This window comes from Hevea brasiliensis, chromosome 5, assembly GCF_030052815.1.
Source record: "Hevea brasiliensis isolate MT/VB/25A 57/8 chromosome 5, ASM3005281v1, whole genome shotgun sequence".
Classification (NCBI taxonomy): Eukaryota; Viridiplantae; Streptophyta; class Magnoliopsida; order Malpighiales; family Euphorbiaceae; genus Hevea; species Hevea brasiliensis.
In genome coordinates, this window is record NC_079497.1 from 108,141,366 (window position 1) to 108,161,365 (window position 20,000).

The 20,000-nt window shown below is 33.7% G+C and overlaps 3 protein-coding genes across 6 annotated transcripts; 2 read left to right on the forward strand and 1 right to left on the reverse strand.

Moving 5' to 3' along the window:
* The first annotated feature begins 1,347 nt into the window (after positions 1 to 1,347).
* On the forward strand, positions 1,348 to 4,795 carry LOC110643028 (arginine-specific demethylase JMJ22). The gene is made up of 2 exons (XM_021795250.2): positions 1,348 to 2,841; positions 4,402 to 4,795. The coding sequence occupies exons 1-2, from the start codon at positions 1,535 to 1,537 to the stop codon at positions 4,640 to 4,642; spliced, it is 1,548 nt and encodes a 515-aa protein (XP_021650942.2). The 5' UTR covers positions 1,348 to 1,534; the 3' UTR covers positions 4,643 to 4,795.
* Positions 4,796 to 4,925: 130 nt separating this feature from the next.
* On the forward strand, positions 4,926 to 7,205 carry LOC110643018 (pentatricopeptide repeat-containing protein At5g06540). The gene has a single exon (XM_021795240.2). It carries the CDS (start codon positions 5,277 to 5,279, stop codon positions 7,134 to 7,136), a length of 1,860 nt encoding a protein of 619 aa, XP_021650932.2. The 5' UTR covers positions 4,926 to 5,276; the 3' UTR covers positions 7,137 to 7,205.
* A 361-nt stretch (positions 7,206 to 7,566) lies between these two features.
* LOC110642992 (uncharacterized) lies at positions 7,567 to 15,558 on the reverse strand. Of its 4 annotated transcripts, none has more exons than XM_021795233.2 (16): positions 15,373 to 15,558; positions 14,962 to 15,001; positions 14,626 to 14,781; positions 13,714 to 13,787; positions 13,492 to 13,624; positions 13,309 to 13,391; positions 13,077 to 13,230; positions 12,794 to 12,996; positions 11,253 to 11,458; positions 11,064 to 11,162; positions 10,577 to 10,698; positions 9,620 to 9,721; positions 9,111 to 9,220; positions 8,902 to 8,989; positions 8,304 to 8,503; positions 7,567 to 8,177 (listed from the first exon to the last, which is right to left on the reverse strand). In XM_021795233.2, exons 3-16 carry the CDS (start codon positions 14,725 to 14,727, stop codon positions 7,961 to 7,963), a joined length of 1,893 nt encoding a protein of 630 aa, XP_021650925.2. In that variant the 5' UTR covers positions 14,728 to 14,781; positions 14,962 to 15,001; positions 15,373 to 15,558; the 3' UTR covers positions 7,567 to 7,960. The 4 variants fall into 4 exon arrangements, with proteins under 4 accessions (XP_021650925.2, XP_021650907.2, XP_021650912.2 ...); XM_021795215.2 differs by having other exon boundaries at positions 14,962 to 15,046; XM_021795220.2 differs by having other exon boundaries at positions 14,962 to 15,051.
* Between the last annotated feature and the right edge of the window lie 4,442 nt (positions 15,559 to 20,000).

Consider the following 20,000-nt stretch of genomic DNA (forward strand, 5'->3'; position numbering starts at 1 on the left):
ATGTACTTAAATGTCCTTTTTCCTATAAAATATTACTTGAAATGGTGTTTTGAAGTGCCTTTGAGAATTTTGAAAAAATAAAGAAAAAAGAGAATCAGCCAACTCCTCTACTCCTACTCCTACTCCTCCGATGCTTCCCCGTATTTCCCTTTGTATATATTATCTCCTTATAAATTGTTTCAATTTCACATATTTTTTTAAATAGTTTTTTATTTTGCATTATTTAAATAATGAATCCTTTATTTATGCACAATGTATATTTTTTATTGAAATATATCCTTTATTTATGCACAATGTATATTTTTTATTGAAATATATTTTAAAATTTTATTTAAGTAAAATTTATTTTAGATATATAAATATTGATATAATTTGAATGATAAAAAATAGAAATAAAAAATTATGATAATATTAATAATATAAATGAAAATAATATATTTTTGTAATTAATTTAAATTGAATTTTTTTTATAATTATTGGAAACTGAAAAAAAAGTTAGATGTATAATTTTTTTAAGTTCTTGTTGTGTTATATTTGTTAATTACATGGGTGTGTCTATATATTGTAATAAATATATATGGAATATGTATTTTTTAATAATTTTCTTAAAAATAAAATTAAAAGATGAAAAAAATATATGTTATTAATATAATTTGAAATTTATTTTAATTATTAAAAACAAATAATTAAAAAAATTTTAATTTATATCAAAAAATTTAGTTATAAATTACAAAATCCGCCATGTACAAGGAAGCCCTATGATATGGGTCAAAAGCATACCTAGGTCATTAGTGTATTTTTTTAGTATATGTATTTATATATGATGATAATGATAAATATGTATTTTTTTTATTTATTTCTATGTATTTTACAGTTTATTTTTTCTTTATTTTTCCATAAATTAATAGTTTATAATATTTTAAATATTATGAATTAAAATATTTACACTATTTCAATTTATAATTAAATCATAAATTTTTTAATTTCTAATTTTATTATTCAATAATTATGATAAAGTTAAATTCATAACATTAAAATTATAACAAAATTTATAATCTCATTTTTTTTTCACATCTCGTTGAAAATTATAACTGAATAAATAAGAGCAATAATTTTTTCACATGTTTCTCATTTTTTTTATAATTTTAATTCGACTCTCTTGCAAATAAAGTATAATTCTTTAATTTTACTTAAAATGACATTTTTAAGAGTAAATTTAATCCTTAAATCTTCATTTCTAATTATTGCTTTTATAAGAAAATATTATTTTGTTAAATTGTTTCAATTTCATATTATTTTTTTAAATAATTTCTTTTTACATTATTTAAATAATTAATCCCCTGAAAAGACTCCTGTGATTAGAACGTTTCTTTTCCGTATGAAATTAACATCTCCTCGAAACGCCTTAGGTCACTGGTTCCCTAGTTGGTCGCTTTTGCTAAACCCTTCTCAGCTCTCAGAGTCACAGGTTATAGGCTCACGGGCAGCTACTCCATCAGCGGATCCTCTTTGAAGTTGAAGGAGGAAGGCTACTATGTTACGCTGCAGAAACTTTTTGTCTAAAGCCACAAGGAAGAAGAATCTAAAGGCCAAAACCAAAGCAAGAAACAAAACTAGTTCCAGAAGAAAACGAGAATCCATTCCCAAACACCAACATCTCCACGAAGACCAAGAAATGGAAGATAGCGAAGAAGAGGCAGAAGGGTTTAGCCTCAAAGCCTCAGCTCCATCTCACAATTATGAGGTCCAACCATTGGGCAATCTCTACCTCAATCCTGGTTCTATCAACTCCAGAAACACAGGTTTAGGTAATCTCCAAACCCTATCTGATGAACTAATTCTTGACATTCTGGGGCTTCTTGATGGGACCCACTTGGGAGTTTTGGCTGCTGTGAGTAAATCTTTCTGTGTTTTTGCTAACCATGAGCCGCTGTGGAGAAATCTTGTATTGGATAATCTAAATGGTGGGTTTTTGTTTAATGGGTCATGGAAATCTACTTATGTTGGTCCTTTTTATCCTTCATTTGATATCGCTTGCATGGGCGCATCGAATGTAAAAGTTAGAGACTTTTACTCCGATTATCTTTTCCAAAGTTGGTTATGTGCTAATCTTGATATGAAACCTGAATGGCTTGAGAGAGATAATATTGTTAGAAAGAAAGGTATTTCTGTTGAGGAATTTGTGTTGAATTTTGAGGAACCAAATAAACCAGTGCTGTTGGAAGGGTGTATGGATAATTGGGCTGCATTGCAAAAATGGGATAGGAATTATTTACTCAAGGTATGTGGCGATGTCAAATTTGCAGTTGGGCCAGTAGAGATGAGGCTTGAGGAGTATTTTAGGTATGCAGATCAAGTGAGAGAAGAGAGGCCCTTGTATCTTTTTGACCCAAAGTTTGCTGAAAAGATTCCCATTTTGGGTTCAGATTTTGAAGTTCCAATCTACTTCAGAGAGGATTTGTTTAGTGTTTTAGGCAATGAGAGACCTGATTATAGGTGGATCATAATTGGGCCCGCAGGATCTGGTTCATCATTCCACATTGATCCCAATTCAACATCAGCTTGGAATGCAGTGATAAAAGGGTCTAAGAAATGGATTTTGTTCCCACCTGACGTGATACCGCCAGGGGTGCATCCAAGCCCAGATGGTGCAGAGGTGGCATGTCCTGTTTCAATAATTGAGTGGTTCATGAACTTTTATGATGCAACAAAAAATTGGAAGAAAAGACCCATTGAGTGCCTCTGTAAGGCTGGGGAGGTGATTTTTGTGCCCAATGGATGGTGGCATTTGGTGATCAACTTGGAAGAATCTGTTGCCATTACACAGAATTATGTCAGCAGGTGTGTATTCTCATTTGTTATGTAATGTTGATAGCTCTTTCAAGTGCACTTTAGGAATTTCATCAGAGCAGTGCAAGCACATTTCCCTAATCACTAGTTGAGAATATTGTTCTTATGTCTTGTGAAGATCCCAGTATCCCATTTAAGATTGTTCTCTCCTAAACTTTCTTAAGTTAATAACTAGGGCGACAATTCATGAAATTAAATCCAATCATTATCTCTAACTGTCTGCTCAAGTCATTCAGTGTTCAAGTGTGCTAAGGACATTGTATGAAGTGACGAGTATCAATGCATAGGATAAGCTTTTTTTTTTTTTAGTTTAAGAAATCAAGGTTGTGTTAGCCTGTTATGAATCATGTATTAAGAAAACAAGGTTGTTTTAGCTTATTGCCATTTAGAATTGCAGCAACTGCTAACATTCTGTGAGCAGTATTTTTCAGATTGGTCTCTTTTTCTCAAGATAGAAACTTCCATCACTCTGCATACATTTAGATGTAACATAAGAGGTAAAGAATAAACTCGTCAAAAGATTGGAAAGCAGTAATCCACAATCCGAGTAGGTAATTAAAGAAGTAGAGTGCACTAACAGTGAGATGTATGTATTATTGAAGTAGGGAGCATTATAACCAATGCAATCTGCACCCAAAGGCTGTTAGGAGTTATTGTCTTTTTGTCTGTTCATGAAAGTGTCAAAATGATACAAGAACTTCTAAAAGATATGGATGATGTGCCTAATTGCATTTGGGTGTCAATTTTAAGTCGTATTACTTTACGTTTGGATCCAACATACTGCTTTTTTAGTGTTTTAATAGAAATGTAGAATGCGAAAGATCCATCTGATGTATACCCGTGGGGCTTGGTTAGATTGCTCAGGTATTGTATGCATATATCTTGCTTGCTAACTGAAATCTTAAGGGTTGGGACCCAGAATCAATCCAGCTGTCCAGGTATATAGGCACATCTTTATATATTTAATGCATGGAAAGTTTTTTTCTAGCCATCATAGACTCTTAGTTCTTGCTTTGTGTTGAACTTCTCTTTGACTAAGATTGTCTAGGCCTTGTGTCAATTTTTCATCACTTCTTTTAAATAGGAATTGGAATAAAAATGGCAGGACAGCTTTAAGTTGGTGTACCATGCATTATTTGAGGGAACTATATATCATTTGTATTCCATTTCCATCTTCAAGGAAGTTGTTTAGTACTTAAGGTATATTGTTTAGTTCTTAAAAAGGTCCTGTCTGGTCAGAATATTACAGTCAATGTATAACACAATTTTGAAAGTATCTAGAGGTCTTAGCTATCCTTGGTTAACATCTGCAGCAAATTAGTAATAGATAATGACATTGTCTATACGGCTTAATGCCAAAATATGACATGCCCTCATGTTATTTTGATCAAAGCTATAATGAGGACTGCAAGGTAGATTGTTCTTGTGGACTTACAGTAATTTCAAACTACAATTATATTTTTGTTATGTGTTGCTTGTGCATATGATTTTATCCTGTTTTAGGGCAGAAGAATAAGAAGATCCAAGTATAATTTGCATTCTGTGCTGCAGGAGAAATTTGTTGAATGTTTTGGAGTTTCTTAAGAGGCCAAATGCAAGTGAGCTGGTATCTGGAACACAAGACCGTGTGAATTTGCATGATAAGTTTAGGAATGCTATGGAAGCAGCTTTTCCTGGAACCACCAATCAACTGGTGCAGAAAGCAGAGGAGAAAAAAGCACAGCAGAAAAAACTTTCCTTCTGGGACTCGGTAACAGATTCCCATGCTGGTGCTTTCAAGTTCTCTTTCTAAGAAACACCCATGAAGACCTTACCCTGTAATAGGACAGATTTTCTTTTTCTATTTATTTTTGGAGTATTAGTAGTTTTTTGGTCCACCCTCGAATCTTACATGAACAGAACAGCTCAAAACAATTTTGACATTGATTGATTCATAGATTTTTTATTCTTGTTCTTCGATCAGTTAGAATGTTACATTTCTTTCATGGTCTATGATTACTGCAACTTGTAGTCTCTACTCAATTAAGCCTTAATTCCTAACAGTTCACTGGCTAAACACGCTAAATCTTATCCCAATTACCTACACAAAGAAATTGAAGGCAGGGCATATACTTGCCGGAAACTCTATATTTCGGGTTTGAGTATTTCCGAAGTTCATAATAGCAAGCAAGTTCTTTAGGATTCACTAGGGAATTTGCATTTTGCGCCAAAATCCAGGACCGGATTCAAACTGTTCTGGCTTCTTATAGGCAGGCATGGGCACCCCGGCTTCTGTTCATGCTAATATAGATTCTCTAGCAGCCCAGGTCCACGCTTTCAGTAGTCTTCTATACAAGCAGAACGTACGAATTAGAGGGTTGGCAGGAAATTTAAAGTAACATGAAACTTTTGTGGTGTCAGAAACATGAATATTTTACTTTCTGAAGATGAGCAGCACTAGCAGTAGCAGCTTAGTTTCGAGAACGCTAAAGCTAAAGAATCCAAAACTTTTGCTGCTAGAATCTTGCTCTACCCTCTTACAGCTGAAAATCATCCATGCCCATATGATAAGAACCCACAGCATCTTTGATGTATTTGCAGTTAGTCGGTTAATTGCTTTTAGCATAGACAATAACTTGCTAGATTATGCATTACAGGTCTTTTACCAAATCCAAAACCCCAACCTCTTTATTTACAATGCATTTATCAGGGGTTATTCAGGAAGCAAAAGCCCAGATCAGTCCTTCCATTTCTATGTCCAATCGCAAAGGGTAGGTATATTTCCTGATAATCTTACTTACCCATTTTTAGTCAAGTCATGTACTCAGTTGGGGTCCTTGGATATGGGAATTCAAGCCCATGGCCAAGTAATTAGGCATGGATTTGAAAATGATGTTTATGTGCAAAACTCACTTGTTAACATGTATGCTACACTTGGGGATATAAAGGCTGCAAGCTATATCTTTCGAACAATGTCTCGGTTAGATGTTGTTTCTTGGACTTCAATTATAGCAGGTTATAATAAATCAGGAGATGTTGAGTCAGCACGCAAACTGTTCGACAGAATGCCAGAGAAGAACTTGGTTACATGGAGTATAATGATCAGTGGTTATGCCAAGAACAATTTATTTGACAAGGCAATAGAATTGTATCAAGTTCTTCAGTCTGAAGGGGTTCAAGCAAATGAGACGGTAATGGTTAGTGTAATATCTTCATGTGCTCACTTAGGTGCCCTTGAATTGGGAGAAAGAGCTCATGATTATGTGGTGAGAAATAAGATGACTGTCAATTTGATACTTGGTACTGCCCTAATAGATATGTATGCTAGATGTGGAAGTATTGATAAAGCTGTTCAGGTATTTGAGAAACTTCCGGAGGGGGATGCCTTAAGCTGGACTGCCCTTATTGCTGGATTTGCAATGCATGGTCATGCAGAGAAAGCAGTTCAGTATTTCTCAGAAATGATAAAGAGTGGACTAACCCCAAGAGACATCACCTTTACTGCAGTTTTATCGGCTTGCAGTCATAGAGGATTGGTTGAAAGAGGGATGGAGATATTTGAAAGCATGAAAAGAGACTATGGGATTGAGCCTAGATTGGAACACTATGGGTGCATGGTTGATCTGTTAGGCCGAGCAGGGAAGTTAGCAGAAGCTGAGAAGTTTGCCCTTGAAATGCCGGTGAAGCCTAATGCACCAATTTGGGGAGCATTGCTTGGAGCTTGCGGGACATACAAAAATGCAGAAATTGGGGAAAGAGTGGGAAAGATTTTGATCGAGTTACAACCAGAACATAGTGGCTACTACGTGCTGCTTTCAAACATTTATGCTCGCACAAACAAGTGGGAGAATGTCGAAAGCATGAGACAGATGATGAAGGAAAGAAAAATAAAGAAACCACCTGGATACAGTCTGATTGAGATGGATGGGGAGGTTCATAATTTTACCATAGGAGACAAAACACACCCAGAAATAGAGAAGATAGAAAGAATGTGGGAAGAGATTCTTAAGAAGATAAGACCTGTAGGATACACTGGAAACACTACTGATGCAATGTTTGACATAGATGAAGAAGAAAAAGAAAATGCCCTGCACAGGCACAGTGAGAAACTCGCTATAGCATACGGGATTATGAGAACTAAAGCTCGTACCACCATTCGGATAGTGAAGAACTTGCGAGTATGTGAAGATTGCCACACAGCTACAAAGCTGATTTCTAAGGTTTATGAACGAGAGTTGATTGTAAGAGACAGGAACAGGTTCCATCATTTTAAAGGAGGTGCCTGTTCTTGCATGGATTACTGGTGAAAAATGCAGTTAGCAATGAAAGGCAGACGCTCCTGGAGTTTGAATTCAAGTGAAGAAACTATTTTAATCTTTTCCCCTTGCACAATATTACAAGCAAAAGGTAAAAAGAATACTTGCTTCAACAGCAAAAGGCTAAGTCTCCTTTTATTGAAAGCAGGGGTGTACAATCAGTCCATTCAATTCAGAATTAAATCAATTAAATTTGATTTTTCAATTAAAACTGCTCTATGTTCACCCCTAAAGTATCTATTTGCCTTAAAAAATAATTGAAGACGAGAAAGTTGAGTTAATTTGACGATGGCAATTATTGTAGCTCCAGTTTAACACTTCTAATGATCTATTTTCTGAATGCTTTGTTCCTGACCTTTCTCAACACGAATGCTTATAAAAGAATGAAAAATTTCCTAGCCAAAATTCCATGCTAAAAACGGTGAACAAATGTTAAATATTTTCTCCGATAAATAGAGCAAACAAGCACTTTGACATATTTCCAGAATAGAAAAAGTCAGCTTTCTTAAATTCTTTCCTGAGCTACAAAGCATCAGTCAGCAACTGTTAATCATACGGGATCAGAATAAATGGGTAAAGGATCAATTTAATTAGCAACATTCAGCGAAATATTTCAATGTCGTATCTCCGCCAGAAGCCATGAAAGTAAACTGTCTCGAAGGAGAGGAAAGCTGTGCAAAAACCATTGAAATATCTCAATGTTGCATATCCGCTATAGACCATGAAAGCAAAATGTCAGAGATCATCAAGCTGTGTAAGAACCATCACAACATCTCAATGTCGCAATTTCCGTCAAATATCACAATGGCAATATGTCATACAGGAGAGAGAGAAGCTGTATAAGAACCATCATTGTACTTCAAGCCTTTTAAGAAGCCTGATCCCAAGCTAGGAGAAACTGCAGCCTCTGGAATGCCAACAGAGTGACTGCTATCTTGCAAGCCTTTGCTTGCCATTGCATTAGAATCAGATTTCTCACACAAAGTCTCAAGAGCAACATTCAAACCAACTGAGGTACGCTCTGTTATGAAGCTGTGAATTGCCCAAATCAAAGCAAAACACCAGTTAAGCACAGACCAGAAAGATATATTATCCAATAATGCTGAAACACTTGCCAGAATCCTAGATTACAGAAGCTTATAGAAGAATTTATCATACCTTGCTTCAAAGCTCTTCCCTTCAAATCCTATTAGTGAACATACACGACAAATAATCCACGATGGAATGTATGCATCCGTGATTTCAATGCTAGAGCATAGACCAGAGGATGAACCATGTAAGGATTCACCATCTTTAACTTTATATTCTTTTGGGGAAGAAGCAATCTGATCGATTCTTTTCATCTCCACACATCTTATCTGTGAAACAACATCAGTGCTTTAAGATGTGTGGTCATTTTTTACATCAAGAGGCAAGAAATAAAACAATTTTTTACAGGATTAACATTTCTACATGAGAGAATTTGCTCTACAGTATACTCAAGGGGAAGCAAGAAACATATGATAGTAAAGGATTCAAATAAACATAATTCAAATATTTCTAGGTGCCAGCGCAGACAAACACAATTGAATATATGATAGTAAAGGAATCAAGAATAGACCAAACATGAAAGACAACAAATTTTGACTTAACTACCAAATAATGCGAACTTGGCAATAGAAGGCAGAATTAGACACAACAGAATTGGTGAGTTGAATCAGAAAAAATGAGGACCTATTGAATAATAAAAATTAGAGTAGACATCAGTAATACCCACCTCTGGAGCAGAAAGAGCAGCATTCTGAAATGGAACAGGTGAATACAATACAGGAACATCCACACCAGACAAAAAGGTCAAGGAATATCTAAATACAACCAAAAGGGAAACATGGTCATTCAAATATATGAAATAAGTGTGCAATCAGAAATATACAGCTACAGTCAAACAAAATAATCTTTTAGTTCAAACTTTAAATGTGTTCCTACCTGTAATTTAATAAAAAATCATACAATGCGTGCACATTTTTATTTCCACAAAAGGCCAGCAGAGATTGTGGGCTATTGTCAACATCAGACAAGGAGGTCAGACGTCGAGTCTGCATTATATGGAAAACAGCAAGAAATTGTAAAATTGAAAGAATAAAATGAAAACCAAATGGTAAAGGTTCTTGACAAGGATAGTTTATATAGAAATTTGAAGCTCAGTAATATGATGTCGTAAGTGGAGGGTTAGTACATGATCATGATTACACCAAATGTTGGAATTAACTTAATTTTGAGTGTATTTTCTTGGCAGCAAAATATTTATCCTATCCTACATGGTTACCTCCGGGAATAACATGTTTTCGACCAGAACCATTAATCAATTAATTAACTCAAAAAAATTGTTGATTAGGTCATTTTCAGAATAGAAATTTCAAAGACTATGGTTCACCCAACTATACTTAAGGTCAACCAAATCACAAGAAAAGCAAATATGAAAAATAACAACAAACCTGGCCCAAATTTTGCTTCTCAATTTCTGAAAGCTCAACTAGATCTTCAGTGCTTGCTAGCTCTACCTTAGAATGGCAAAGTGGCATAGAGAAGCAAACATCCTAAGTCAACCAATAGAAAGCATCAGATATTATTGAATTTCCATAAAGTGGCAGAAAATGCAAGCAATGCAACATGTAGAGGACCAAAAATACATCATTTATAAGAAAAATACATCTGCAAGACAATTTCTTGATTTTAAGACCTAAGCTTTTGAGAACTATTAAATACATAACCAAAAAGGAAATCATTCAAGCTCAAGTCTTTGAAACTTCAGTTCTGGTCATTCATCCTTCCTAAGGAGTATCTTACACAAAACCTTGAAGACATTGAATGGACTAGCTCTAACACATGTTAAACACCAACTTACAGCCAGATGACCCAAAGGGCCTCAAAGGAACAATTAATATCTAGTCGCATGGAGGAAGCCAACCCTGAAAAATAAGGCTCTAGTTTAAACTGTGTCACTAAACCTAAACACATAGCAAAACCATCCTCAAAGAATCAGATCATCTTCCCCTAAGCAATCAGCTCCTCAGGAATCAAATGCTTAGGTCTGTTTGAAAAAGGCAACCAACTTGAAACCTCTTCTATTTCTTCATTTCAAAGTCAAACAATTTCTATCTTTATTCTTGAAGCATTGACAAAGAAGCAACAACAGATCTTGTATTTCTAAGTAATGGGAAGATTTCCAGCTGCAGTACCATTTTCAAAGTTTCCATTGTATACAGTAGCATTAACTGAACAAAATTTTATGAATGCATGCATAATAATCATTTACGTTAAAGTAATCAATTTCACATTAAAACAAAAAAGAACAGAAACTTCAAAGCAAAATTATATGGATTAAAAATCTATACTGAATGTTCATATGTGAGAACAAGAAGAAATTGGATATATGAATAGCTAATTCTTACATGCTCTCTCAACAATGACCTCAGACCTCTTGTTGACTGGGACATGTAAGCATTGCATAAGTTTTTGGTTCTTCCTGAGCCACTACCACTGATGAACATCACCACAAAATGTGACGTACACACTACAAATTTCATGAAAACACCACGTTAGTACATGGTTCATAAAATAAAGGATGTTGATTTTCTGAAGAGACAGGAGGAAGTACGAGATCCCACAAGCCCTTGCACAATCCATATGTTGTCACATAACAAATAAACAAGCATATAGCAGACAAAGAAAGGAGGTGAGAGATGCACAGTTAAGGTAAGAAGACATGATATCCATTAATTCTAAAAAATAAACACATGCCTCAATGCTATAAATGGTTAGATTAGCTAATGTAGCTATCTTACTTTGCACATGTTTGTTAACTCATAAGTAGAACCATAATTTAGTGCGGGACTAAAATTTATAAATAATTGAAGAAGAATAAACAAAGGAGATTACCATAAAAGATATTGCAAATGTCCTTTCGAAGCATGTAATAAAGACTCCGAAATGAATCCTCCCATCCCATTTGCCGTTTTCTTAAAAAGTCTATTTCCACTGCATGAAAAGCAGATACTTACAACCAAAAAAAAAAGAAGAGAGAGAGAGAGAGCAGGGAATAGATAATTATTTTTTAATTCCACGAACCTCCATCTGCTGCTTGTGAACTCAACACCGATATGACGGAAGGTGGCAATGTAGACTGAGGATAAATCCATGAATGTAATGCTTTGGAACTAAGAATTTGGGAAGTCAATTCTTGCCCTAAGCTACTACCATCTTTGGAACAACCAAACTGCGAAGTTAATTGTGGCATTCCATTGTAGACGCTACACATAATTGACCTATGAATCCTACAAATTGCAAAACAAGATATTAAACTAAAAACAATAACAACAAGCAAAATGAAAGTCACTAAGAAAGTAATGCACTTGTGAATATGGATCACATACAGGTAATTAAAAGGTCATCAAGAAATTACAAAAAAAAAAGGCACTAAAAAAGGCAATTTAAACACTTGTGAATAAGGAATTTATATCATACATTCAGGTAATTAAAAAGGTCATCAAGAAATGAGAAAAAAAAGCACTTTTTTTTATCATTTCTGCACATGGAACATACCCAGCAAAGCATTTACAAGTACAAAATAAATGTAGACATCACACATGGAAAATGCATACAGTTGACACTATTATTTGTTTACACTACAAATTCTAGACATCACATGTAGAAAATGTATACAGTTGACACTATTATTTGTTTCCACCACAAATTCTCTTGCACTTCATAGTTAATCCTCTTTCCAGTGATGTTCTGTAATAAGTAATATATGACTATCCAGAACAATATTATGCCTAAAATTGCAGAAGTTATAAAAGTGACAAAAGAAGATGTGCTATGCAATGCAACAGACATCCTCAAGTATTGTATGCATGCTCAGTTTCAAGAAGAGCACATCAATTCAGTTAGACAGTTCCAATGTGAAAACCTCCACTGCACCACTCAAAATCATTAATGTAATCAACATTAAAAGTAAAGCTTGGCTAGGGGGAAGTACAAGGCTTGAAGTATATTGAATAGCATGAATAATGTCACCTATGATTTAATAAAAATGCATCTCCAAATAGAGGGAGAAAAAGTAATTTGTCTACATAAGCTATTAGAATAAGTTAATAATTCATGGAATTCTGTGTCACACATAAAGTAAACTACTCATTTTTGTTTTACAAAATTATTCTCCCCATATTATCCTTCAAGACTTATTGGAGAGAAAAGATGACAATATTACCATTATTGAACAACAACAACTAAGCCTTAATCCCAAACAAGCTAGGGTAGGCTACATGGATCCTTTTTCACCATTAAACTCTGTTAGACACCAAATCCACATCAATATCCAAAGCTTGTAAATCAATTACCATTCTTGAAGCCAAAAAAAAATTTACTTAAACTATCCTATATCATATCATATATGTTAGGCTTACAGGCGCCAGTTACAAATACATTTAGCAGCATAAAAAGGTAATGACTAGAAAATTACTACACAAAGGTGAGTTTCTAACAATCACATAAAAAAGATCAACTAAACATGGAAATTAACTAAATTTTAAAGTTAATCTCATCTCAAAATGCAGGCACCAGAACAAATTAATAAGGGAAATAATAGCTTCATATATAATGACACTCACCAATTCACGGAGCAAGAGGACACCAACCGCATTTTTGTTTTCAAAGTAAAATCAAGAGGAGCCTTTTGGCCTGGAATAAAGCATTCAGAGACGAAATTGCTTGAATGAATTGAAGTATGATTGCCAAACTTTTCGCAAGAGTCAGCATTTAAAACAGAACTGGTGGGAGGTTCATGGGCAACTAGTCCTTTTAATGCTTTATCCTAAGAAAATAGGTGATTGCTTATTCAGTACATGCATAAAACTAAAGTAATTACAAAGAACAACTAATAACAAATTATACCATATCAACAAGAGCCATTCCAGATGATTTTTCACCATTTGATGAAAGCTCAGTAACACTTCGGAATATATTTTGGCTGCACCTTTCTATTGTTTGACGAGCTTGCACCTTACCTTCTTTGGAAACTATAGAGCATGCAGAAGAATTTTCGGGACTGCAAGGAAATAGTAGAACAGTATAGTGAAAAAAAGAAGAGTACTAGTTCCAAATTACAATGTGCTAGAACTCATACCATGAGAGTTGTCTCTTGGCTTTCAAATTTGAAAGCATAGAGATATTCTTCATGCCGTTTGTTTGCTCAGTTGATATGTTTTCCTGTTTGAAGTTGGAAGTATTAAAAATAAATCGATTGAATAATGACCTCACTGCATTCACATTCAGAAAATCAGAATCCTTAAATGGGAAATATAACAACCTTTGCATTTTCCTTTACAGAAAGCATCCTGAGCCTGGATTTTTTGACAGGATATACTTCATCCATACGGGTGTCAATGTATCTTGGATTCCTTGATAGATCTGGTTTCTTAAGCCCATTATCACTAGTGTTACTGGGCCATTACAAAGAATGTGTCAGACCACTGTGCACTAAAAAAGAAAGTAAGAAGGGTAAAATGGATTAGTAATTCATGTAACTCACTTCATTAAACCAGACAATGGAGCTGGTGACTCATCTACAATCTCTACAACATTTGTCCTCTTCAATTGTTCTCCCTGCATGCCAACGAGTAGAATGAAACCATGGGGCTTTTCATTATTAAAAGTCATCTTGGATCTGAAAAGATTCTAGAAATAAAATTTTGAACTGAATAAATTTAATGACTGTTCCTTGTGAGCATTAAGCTGATTCATAGGACTTTTCAGTTCCTATGACATTATTATAAATGCTCCAATGATTTATGAATTTGTAATCGTGTCTAGTCTAACAAGGAGAAAAAATTTCTATGGTTGTACCATCACTGATGGATAAAGCACAATCTACTTTAAACTTTTTTTTTCACTAGTATGTGTATTTTTGCAATAACTTTTGTATAGATCTCCAAGGTATTGCAACTCAAAAATGTTCAAACACTTCCAAATTAAGCTTAAGTCAGCATGCAAAACATATTCAGAGGAATTTCTTAAAAAATGAGAAATTGAAGCAAGAGCATACAGCTGAGTAGAATTTACTTTCCAAGCACAAGCACAACAGTTTCTATCTATTTGATCTTTTCCTATACAGTACCAACAACAAGTGAAGCTAACTGGTAAGGCATATAATTCATACTCAAGAATGAAGGACAATGGTGCAGTCTTCATAATAGGTCTTGAGCATGAAGCGAGCACCAATTTACAATGTACCATCAATAGCACCCTCAATAAAAGTAACTCGTGGTGATAAAGCCAATATTGATAAAGATCACCATTTAAAAAAATGCCAAAGCTAAGCATCCAACTCTATTTTTGTTGATATGATAGAGCACAGAGGAGTCCCAGGCTATCTATATAGCAACTGCAGTTCCAATTATAGAACAAAAAATGAAATGGAAGAGATCATGAGTGCAAAACTTACTCTCAGTTCTGATGGGGTCTTCCTTTTGACCATTGGAGCAACCTTTAAAGCAGGCCCACCAATTTGAAGAGAATTGGAACCAGGTGTAGCAACTTTTGCCATATAGTTCTCCCAGATGCTATACCAGTCTGTCTCCTTCACAAATCAACTCACCACCTACAATTGCTCCAAGCATTGACAGTAAGCCACAACGATATTAATAAATAGTAATTTCCTTTAGAACCACAACTCAAAGAAAAACTTCTTACAGTAACTGCCATGTTATACTCCAAAAATGGGCAACAATTAAAATCATCTAGCCATTGGGTTTTTAAAATTAATGTAAAGAGCACTCGCCTTCAAGGTATGAGATAGAGAGAAACCACCAACAGCATTTCTGTGTCATAAAACTGAATTTATTGTCCAATTCTCAAGCAATGCGCTGTACTTAAATCAAGAGTGAAAAACAAAAGAAAAGATATTTAAAAAAAGGAAATAAACTTTCTATTCTCTGAGAACCATTAGCTACACACATTATGCATCCACTAGATTGAGTAATCAAAACTCTCATTCCCACTAAGAACTATAGAAAATGATCGGTAATAAACGCATCCACTTACATACGAGATAATTGATTAATTTTTATCATCGAACACGATACGAATAGCATAAAGCACATAGAAAGACTGGCATATTGGGTAAAAACTAACAGAGAACATACAGTAATCAAATTGAATCACAATCAAACATTAGAGAAACATCTGTTACCTCAGTGAAAAAAATTTCCTGAAAACAGAATCGAAATGCACCGAGGAAAACCCCTAGAAGATGGTGCCAAATCTAGGGTTTTCCCACGATTTGCCCTGGATTAAGAGCTCAGAGCAAATCACTTCACAGCAAAGGAGCAAACTAGCAAGCGAGAGAGAGAGAGAGAGCGGAGAAGTTGCGGTAAAGTAAGTGACTTCAAGTTTCGTTTGAAGCATTTCGCACTTTGATTTCCCTCCTGTCACTGACGGCGTTGGCGTTTGGCGTTAACGGTCAGTGCCTAGAAGTACGCGGCCGTTAAGTAGTAGCTTCTGAACTCTTCGAATAAGTGGTCGCAATTAAATTGTGACACGTAGGAAAAAAGTCAAGAGGTTGCAGAAGAAGAAAATACAGCAAAACTAAACCCCTCAGATTTTCTTTCCAAGATGTTAAAAAAACAAGCCCTAATATTATGATGAGTATAGCTATCAAAACGTTGAAGTAAATAGCATAAATTTTTCTTTTTTTTAAAGATGCCCAATACAGGTAAGAAAATTTTTTAAAAAATATTAATGATGAGTATTAGAGTGTTATCTTAATTAAAGATATGGATGAAAAAAAGTGTATTTATAAACATGTAAATGGATAATTTTATCTCTGTTAAGGCATAAATATATTCGCGTCTTTCTAACATTTGTGTATAAAAAACAGTTAGTTGAATGATTATTTGCTACGATTTTTTTTATCTGATTTATATAACATTATAAAAGGACAATACCTTAAAACTGAATATAAATCAGCATATTATTATGTTTATCAAATAAAGGGCTTCCCTCCGTAAATATTTTATAAAATTATTAAATTTTTAAAATATAAATTATTAATACAAATAATTTTTTATTTAAATATTAATTAAAATATATAAAAATTAAATAATTTTAGATATTTTTAAATGATAATAATAATGAGTTTAAATAATTAAACATAAATTTAAATCTAATTGAAATTTAGGAGGTGAATTTTACAAGTACCCAATTTTTTGGGGTAAATTTCATTGGTGGTCACTAAACTTATATAGTATTTACAGTAAGGTCTTAAAAGTCATTGAATTTCAATTTTTACCACAAAAAAATAACTTTGGCTAATTTCTGTTAATAGCTCCGATAATATGATAACGTGGCTAACCAACATGGCATTTGATTAAAAAAAAAAAGAAAAAAACTACTCTCTCCTATGTTATCTATCCTACATGAAGAAGTCAAATCTCTCTCTTTTTTTTTATATTTAAACAAATATTTACCATTCTGTCTCCGTCGATTTAAAACATTTGAACTTCTCTCTACTTTTCTCACTTTCCTTCTCTATTCAAAGTAAAAGAAAGCTTGTATAATTTTCTGCTGACAAAGGGAAACGATGGAGCAAAGTGAATACGACGTGATCATTCGGAGATGTATTTGCAACATGCAAGCTAATCTGCGCTCTTCTTGGACTAGTGATAACCTTGGTAGGCATTTTCATGGCTGTAAAAATTATAGGGTAAGTTATGAAAATATGCATAGTGTCTGATCTTTTGAGTTTTCAAGCGAAATTGCGGCTTAGTGTGCTAATAGGTATTTGTAGACCTCAAAATATTGTGAGCATTTCTAGTGGTATAATGATCCTTTCCACCTAGAGCAACTCACGTGATTTCAGGATTACTGAAGAGGATTGACAGACAAGATCGTAAAACGGAAGCTGTAAGAGGCAAAGAGAGAAAGTAGATGTACATTGCATTATTTTTTGGTTAATATCTGTTGTTGGATAAAGTTTTCTGGGGTTGAATAGGGCTTATAATGGGTAAAATGGAAATGATAACTTGTTTTAAATTTTCATTATTTTTGAGATGGCTAGGTTATTAGTAAAGTAAAAACTACAAATACAGCTAGTAGTAGCTTGCAATAAGGAAAGTTCTTTTGTATGGGTTGTTTATGTAAAATGGAAACTACAAGTTTTAATGAATATCTACCTACTTTTAATGGAAAACCAATTGTTGTTTGTATTTATTAGTTTTATTGTTGTTTAGTTGATGAATTGTAAGTAATGGATTGAGAATTGATATATAATCAAACAAATAAATATCATTTATACAACATGTAAAAGTATAGTTCAATAATGAAGAATTCCAAATCAAAATATTTCCATTGACTATCATAACATATAAGCTATTTATATAATGCTTATGAGTTGAAACAAAATATGCTTCATCCTGTTTTACATGCGAAGCATCATTCAATAATAAGCAATTGACCTTAAACCAAAAAAGAAGCAAAAGGATCCCAGCCTACTATCCAAAATAACCATCCCATCTATAAGCTATCAACATAACCTTAGCAATACAATCCAAGTCATTTATACAAAGTAAATAGATTGTCAAAATATCAAAATATACAACTTTTGTCATCAGAAATATTTATTTCCAAGGCTTCTTTGCTCGCTGGTTTGGTTTGTTCTTGTTCTTCTGTACTGCAACAGTTGATCTAGTGTTGGGTTTGCTCTTTGCAATAACATGCCTCTTGGTTTGAATCCTTGATGCATTTGTGCACTGCCTACTGAAACTTGTGACATTGCTTTGTTATGACTGTAAACAATATAGTGAGTGTAAGTATACTCATTTAAGCTTTGCAAGGCAATTGATAAAACAAAATTTTGAAACATTACCAATATATTTGAGGTAAAAACTTATGACTCATGTAAAGTTTCTTCAATAAGTCTTATTGGTCTAGGAGGTATTTGAGTTGAACCCTGTTTCAAGTAAACAAAAGCAATTAATACTAAAAAAATTATTTGCATTATATAGGATACATTAGTAAAATTTTACTCTTACATTCATCATCCATTGGACTGTGTATAGAGGGTTTAAATGGGATGATGAGGTAATTCCAATTGCAGATGAAAGTTGACTACTTCCACAGCCCTAAAAAATGCAAACAAAAAAAATATATTTCAATTATATATATATATATATATATATATATATATATAATGAAATTGCTTTACTTGTAAACATGGAAGAACATGAAATAAATGTTACACTCACTTTAGTTGAGGTAGGTCCAGTAGTTTTTCCCTTTTTTCTTTGCTACTTTTTTTAATTAAATGGAGCTGCACTAAAATGAGAATTAGTAGGAGATGCATCAGTGGGATTTGTGTCATGGAACCTCTTATTGTGACCTATGACTCCACATATCTTGCAACTCATGGATACTCTTCCTTTCTTACTTAGCTTCCCTTCAGCTGCTGCCCTTTCTAATTCTTTAGGCTCTTTCCTCCTAACTTTTTGCTTTCTACCTCTCTTTTGCTGAATTGGGCTATTGGGAATGATGATGTTGTTTAAAGAGGTTTTTGGCCATAATTCACGACCATTGATAGGATTAATGACATGTCCATATACCTTAAATAAGTCCTTATTGAATAGCATTCATTGACATAAGTCTCAAGGGATTGATTGTTACTAAAAAACACAACACATGCATGGGCACATGGAATGCCATTCAAATCCCACCTCCTACACGTGCATGTTCTTCTAACCACATTAACAACAAATTGATACCCTGCCCCAAATACTTGAACCTCAGGACCCCCTGAATACTATGGGATAAATATAACAAAAAGCTCTTTCATCTCATTCAATTTTTTTTTTGTATTTTAGAACAAATTGCACTAGGAACTTTCTCCATCATCTCCCTTTTCTTAAAAAGACTACTCATCAACTTTGTACTTATCATCTCCAGCTTGGTTATGATTACTTTATCCCTAGTATCCAATATATATCTACTGAAACATTCACACAAGTTATTGGTAATGTAACACCCCTCACTCCACTACAGTGTAGCTGAGCAAGGCGTGCTACATTCGGTGTCGGAGCACCCTACCTTAACTTACTTTATTCCTTTAATCATTTTCAAGTTATTATCTTTTAATATCAATTATTTTTTGACAAAGAAGCTAACTGAGTTTCCCCTATTTTATTAACGTTTGACGTGTTTCACAATTCACCTGTTTGAAAATTTCAATAATATTTTAAAATAAAAATCTTATCATTTCATACATCATCTATATATTTCAATTCCGTATTCAAATCTATGCAATTTTATTCATATCCAATTGGCTACATTCCCATTCATGCTCAAATCATATATGAAAAATTTCAATCTTCATTAATTTACATGATATACAGTTTAATCACATATGAATTAACCAATTTATTAATTTACATCACATACCTATTAATTACATTTTCATAATTTATATTACAAAACTATAACTAAGCATTTTATACATTATACAAATTATGACCTATATGGGCCCTATCTACATACATTGCTGAGGAGGTGACAACCTTGAATATTTCAGACACTTCTGCAGATCAGAACTCCAAAATCTCTGTTTAATATTTGCTGGGCTTTATCTTCAGTACCTGCGCGAGGAAACAAATCCATCGCGCCAAGTATTGCTGCTTAGTGGTGCAATAATATAATGAGAAAATAATATACAAACTACAAATGGAAACAAACATGGTTCAAATAATTTAGATCTAATTATACTTTAATAAGGTTTCTAAAATTTAATATCCCTTTTTTTTTCCCTAATTTAGTCATCTTTAGAGGTGCTTA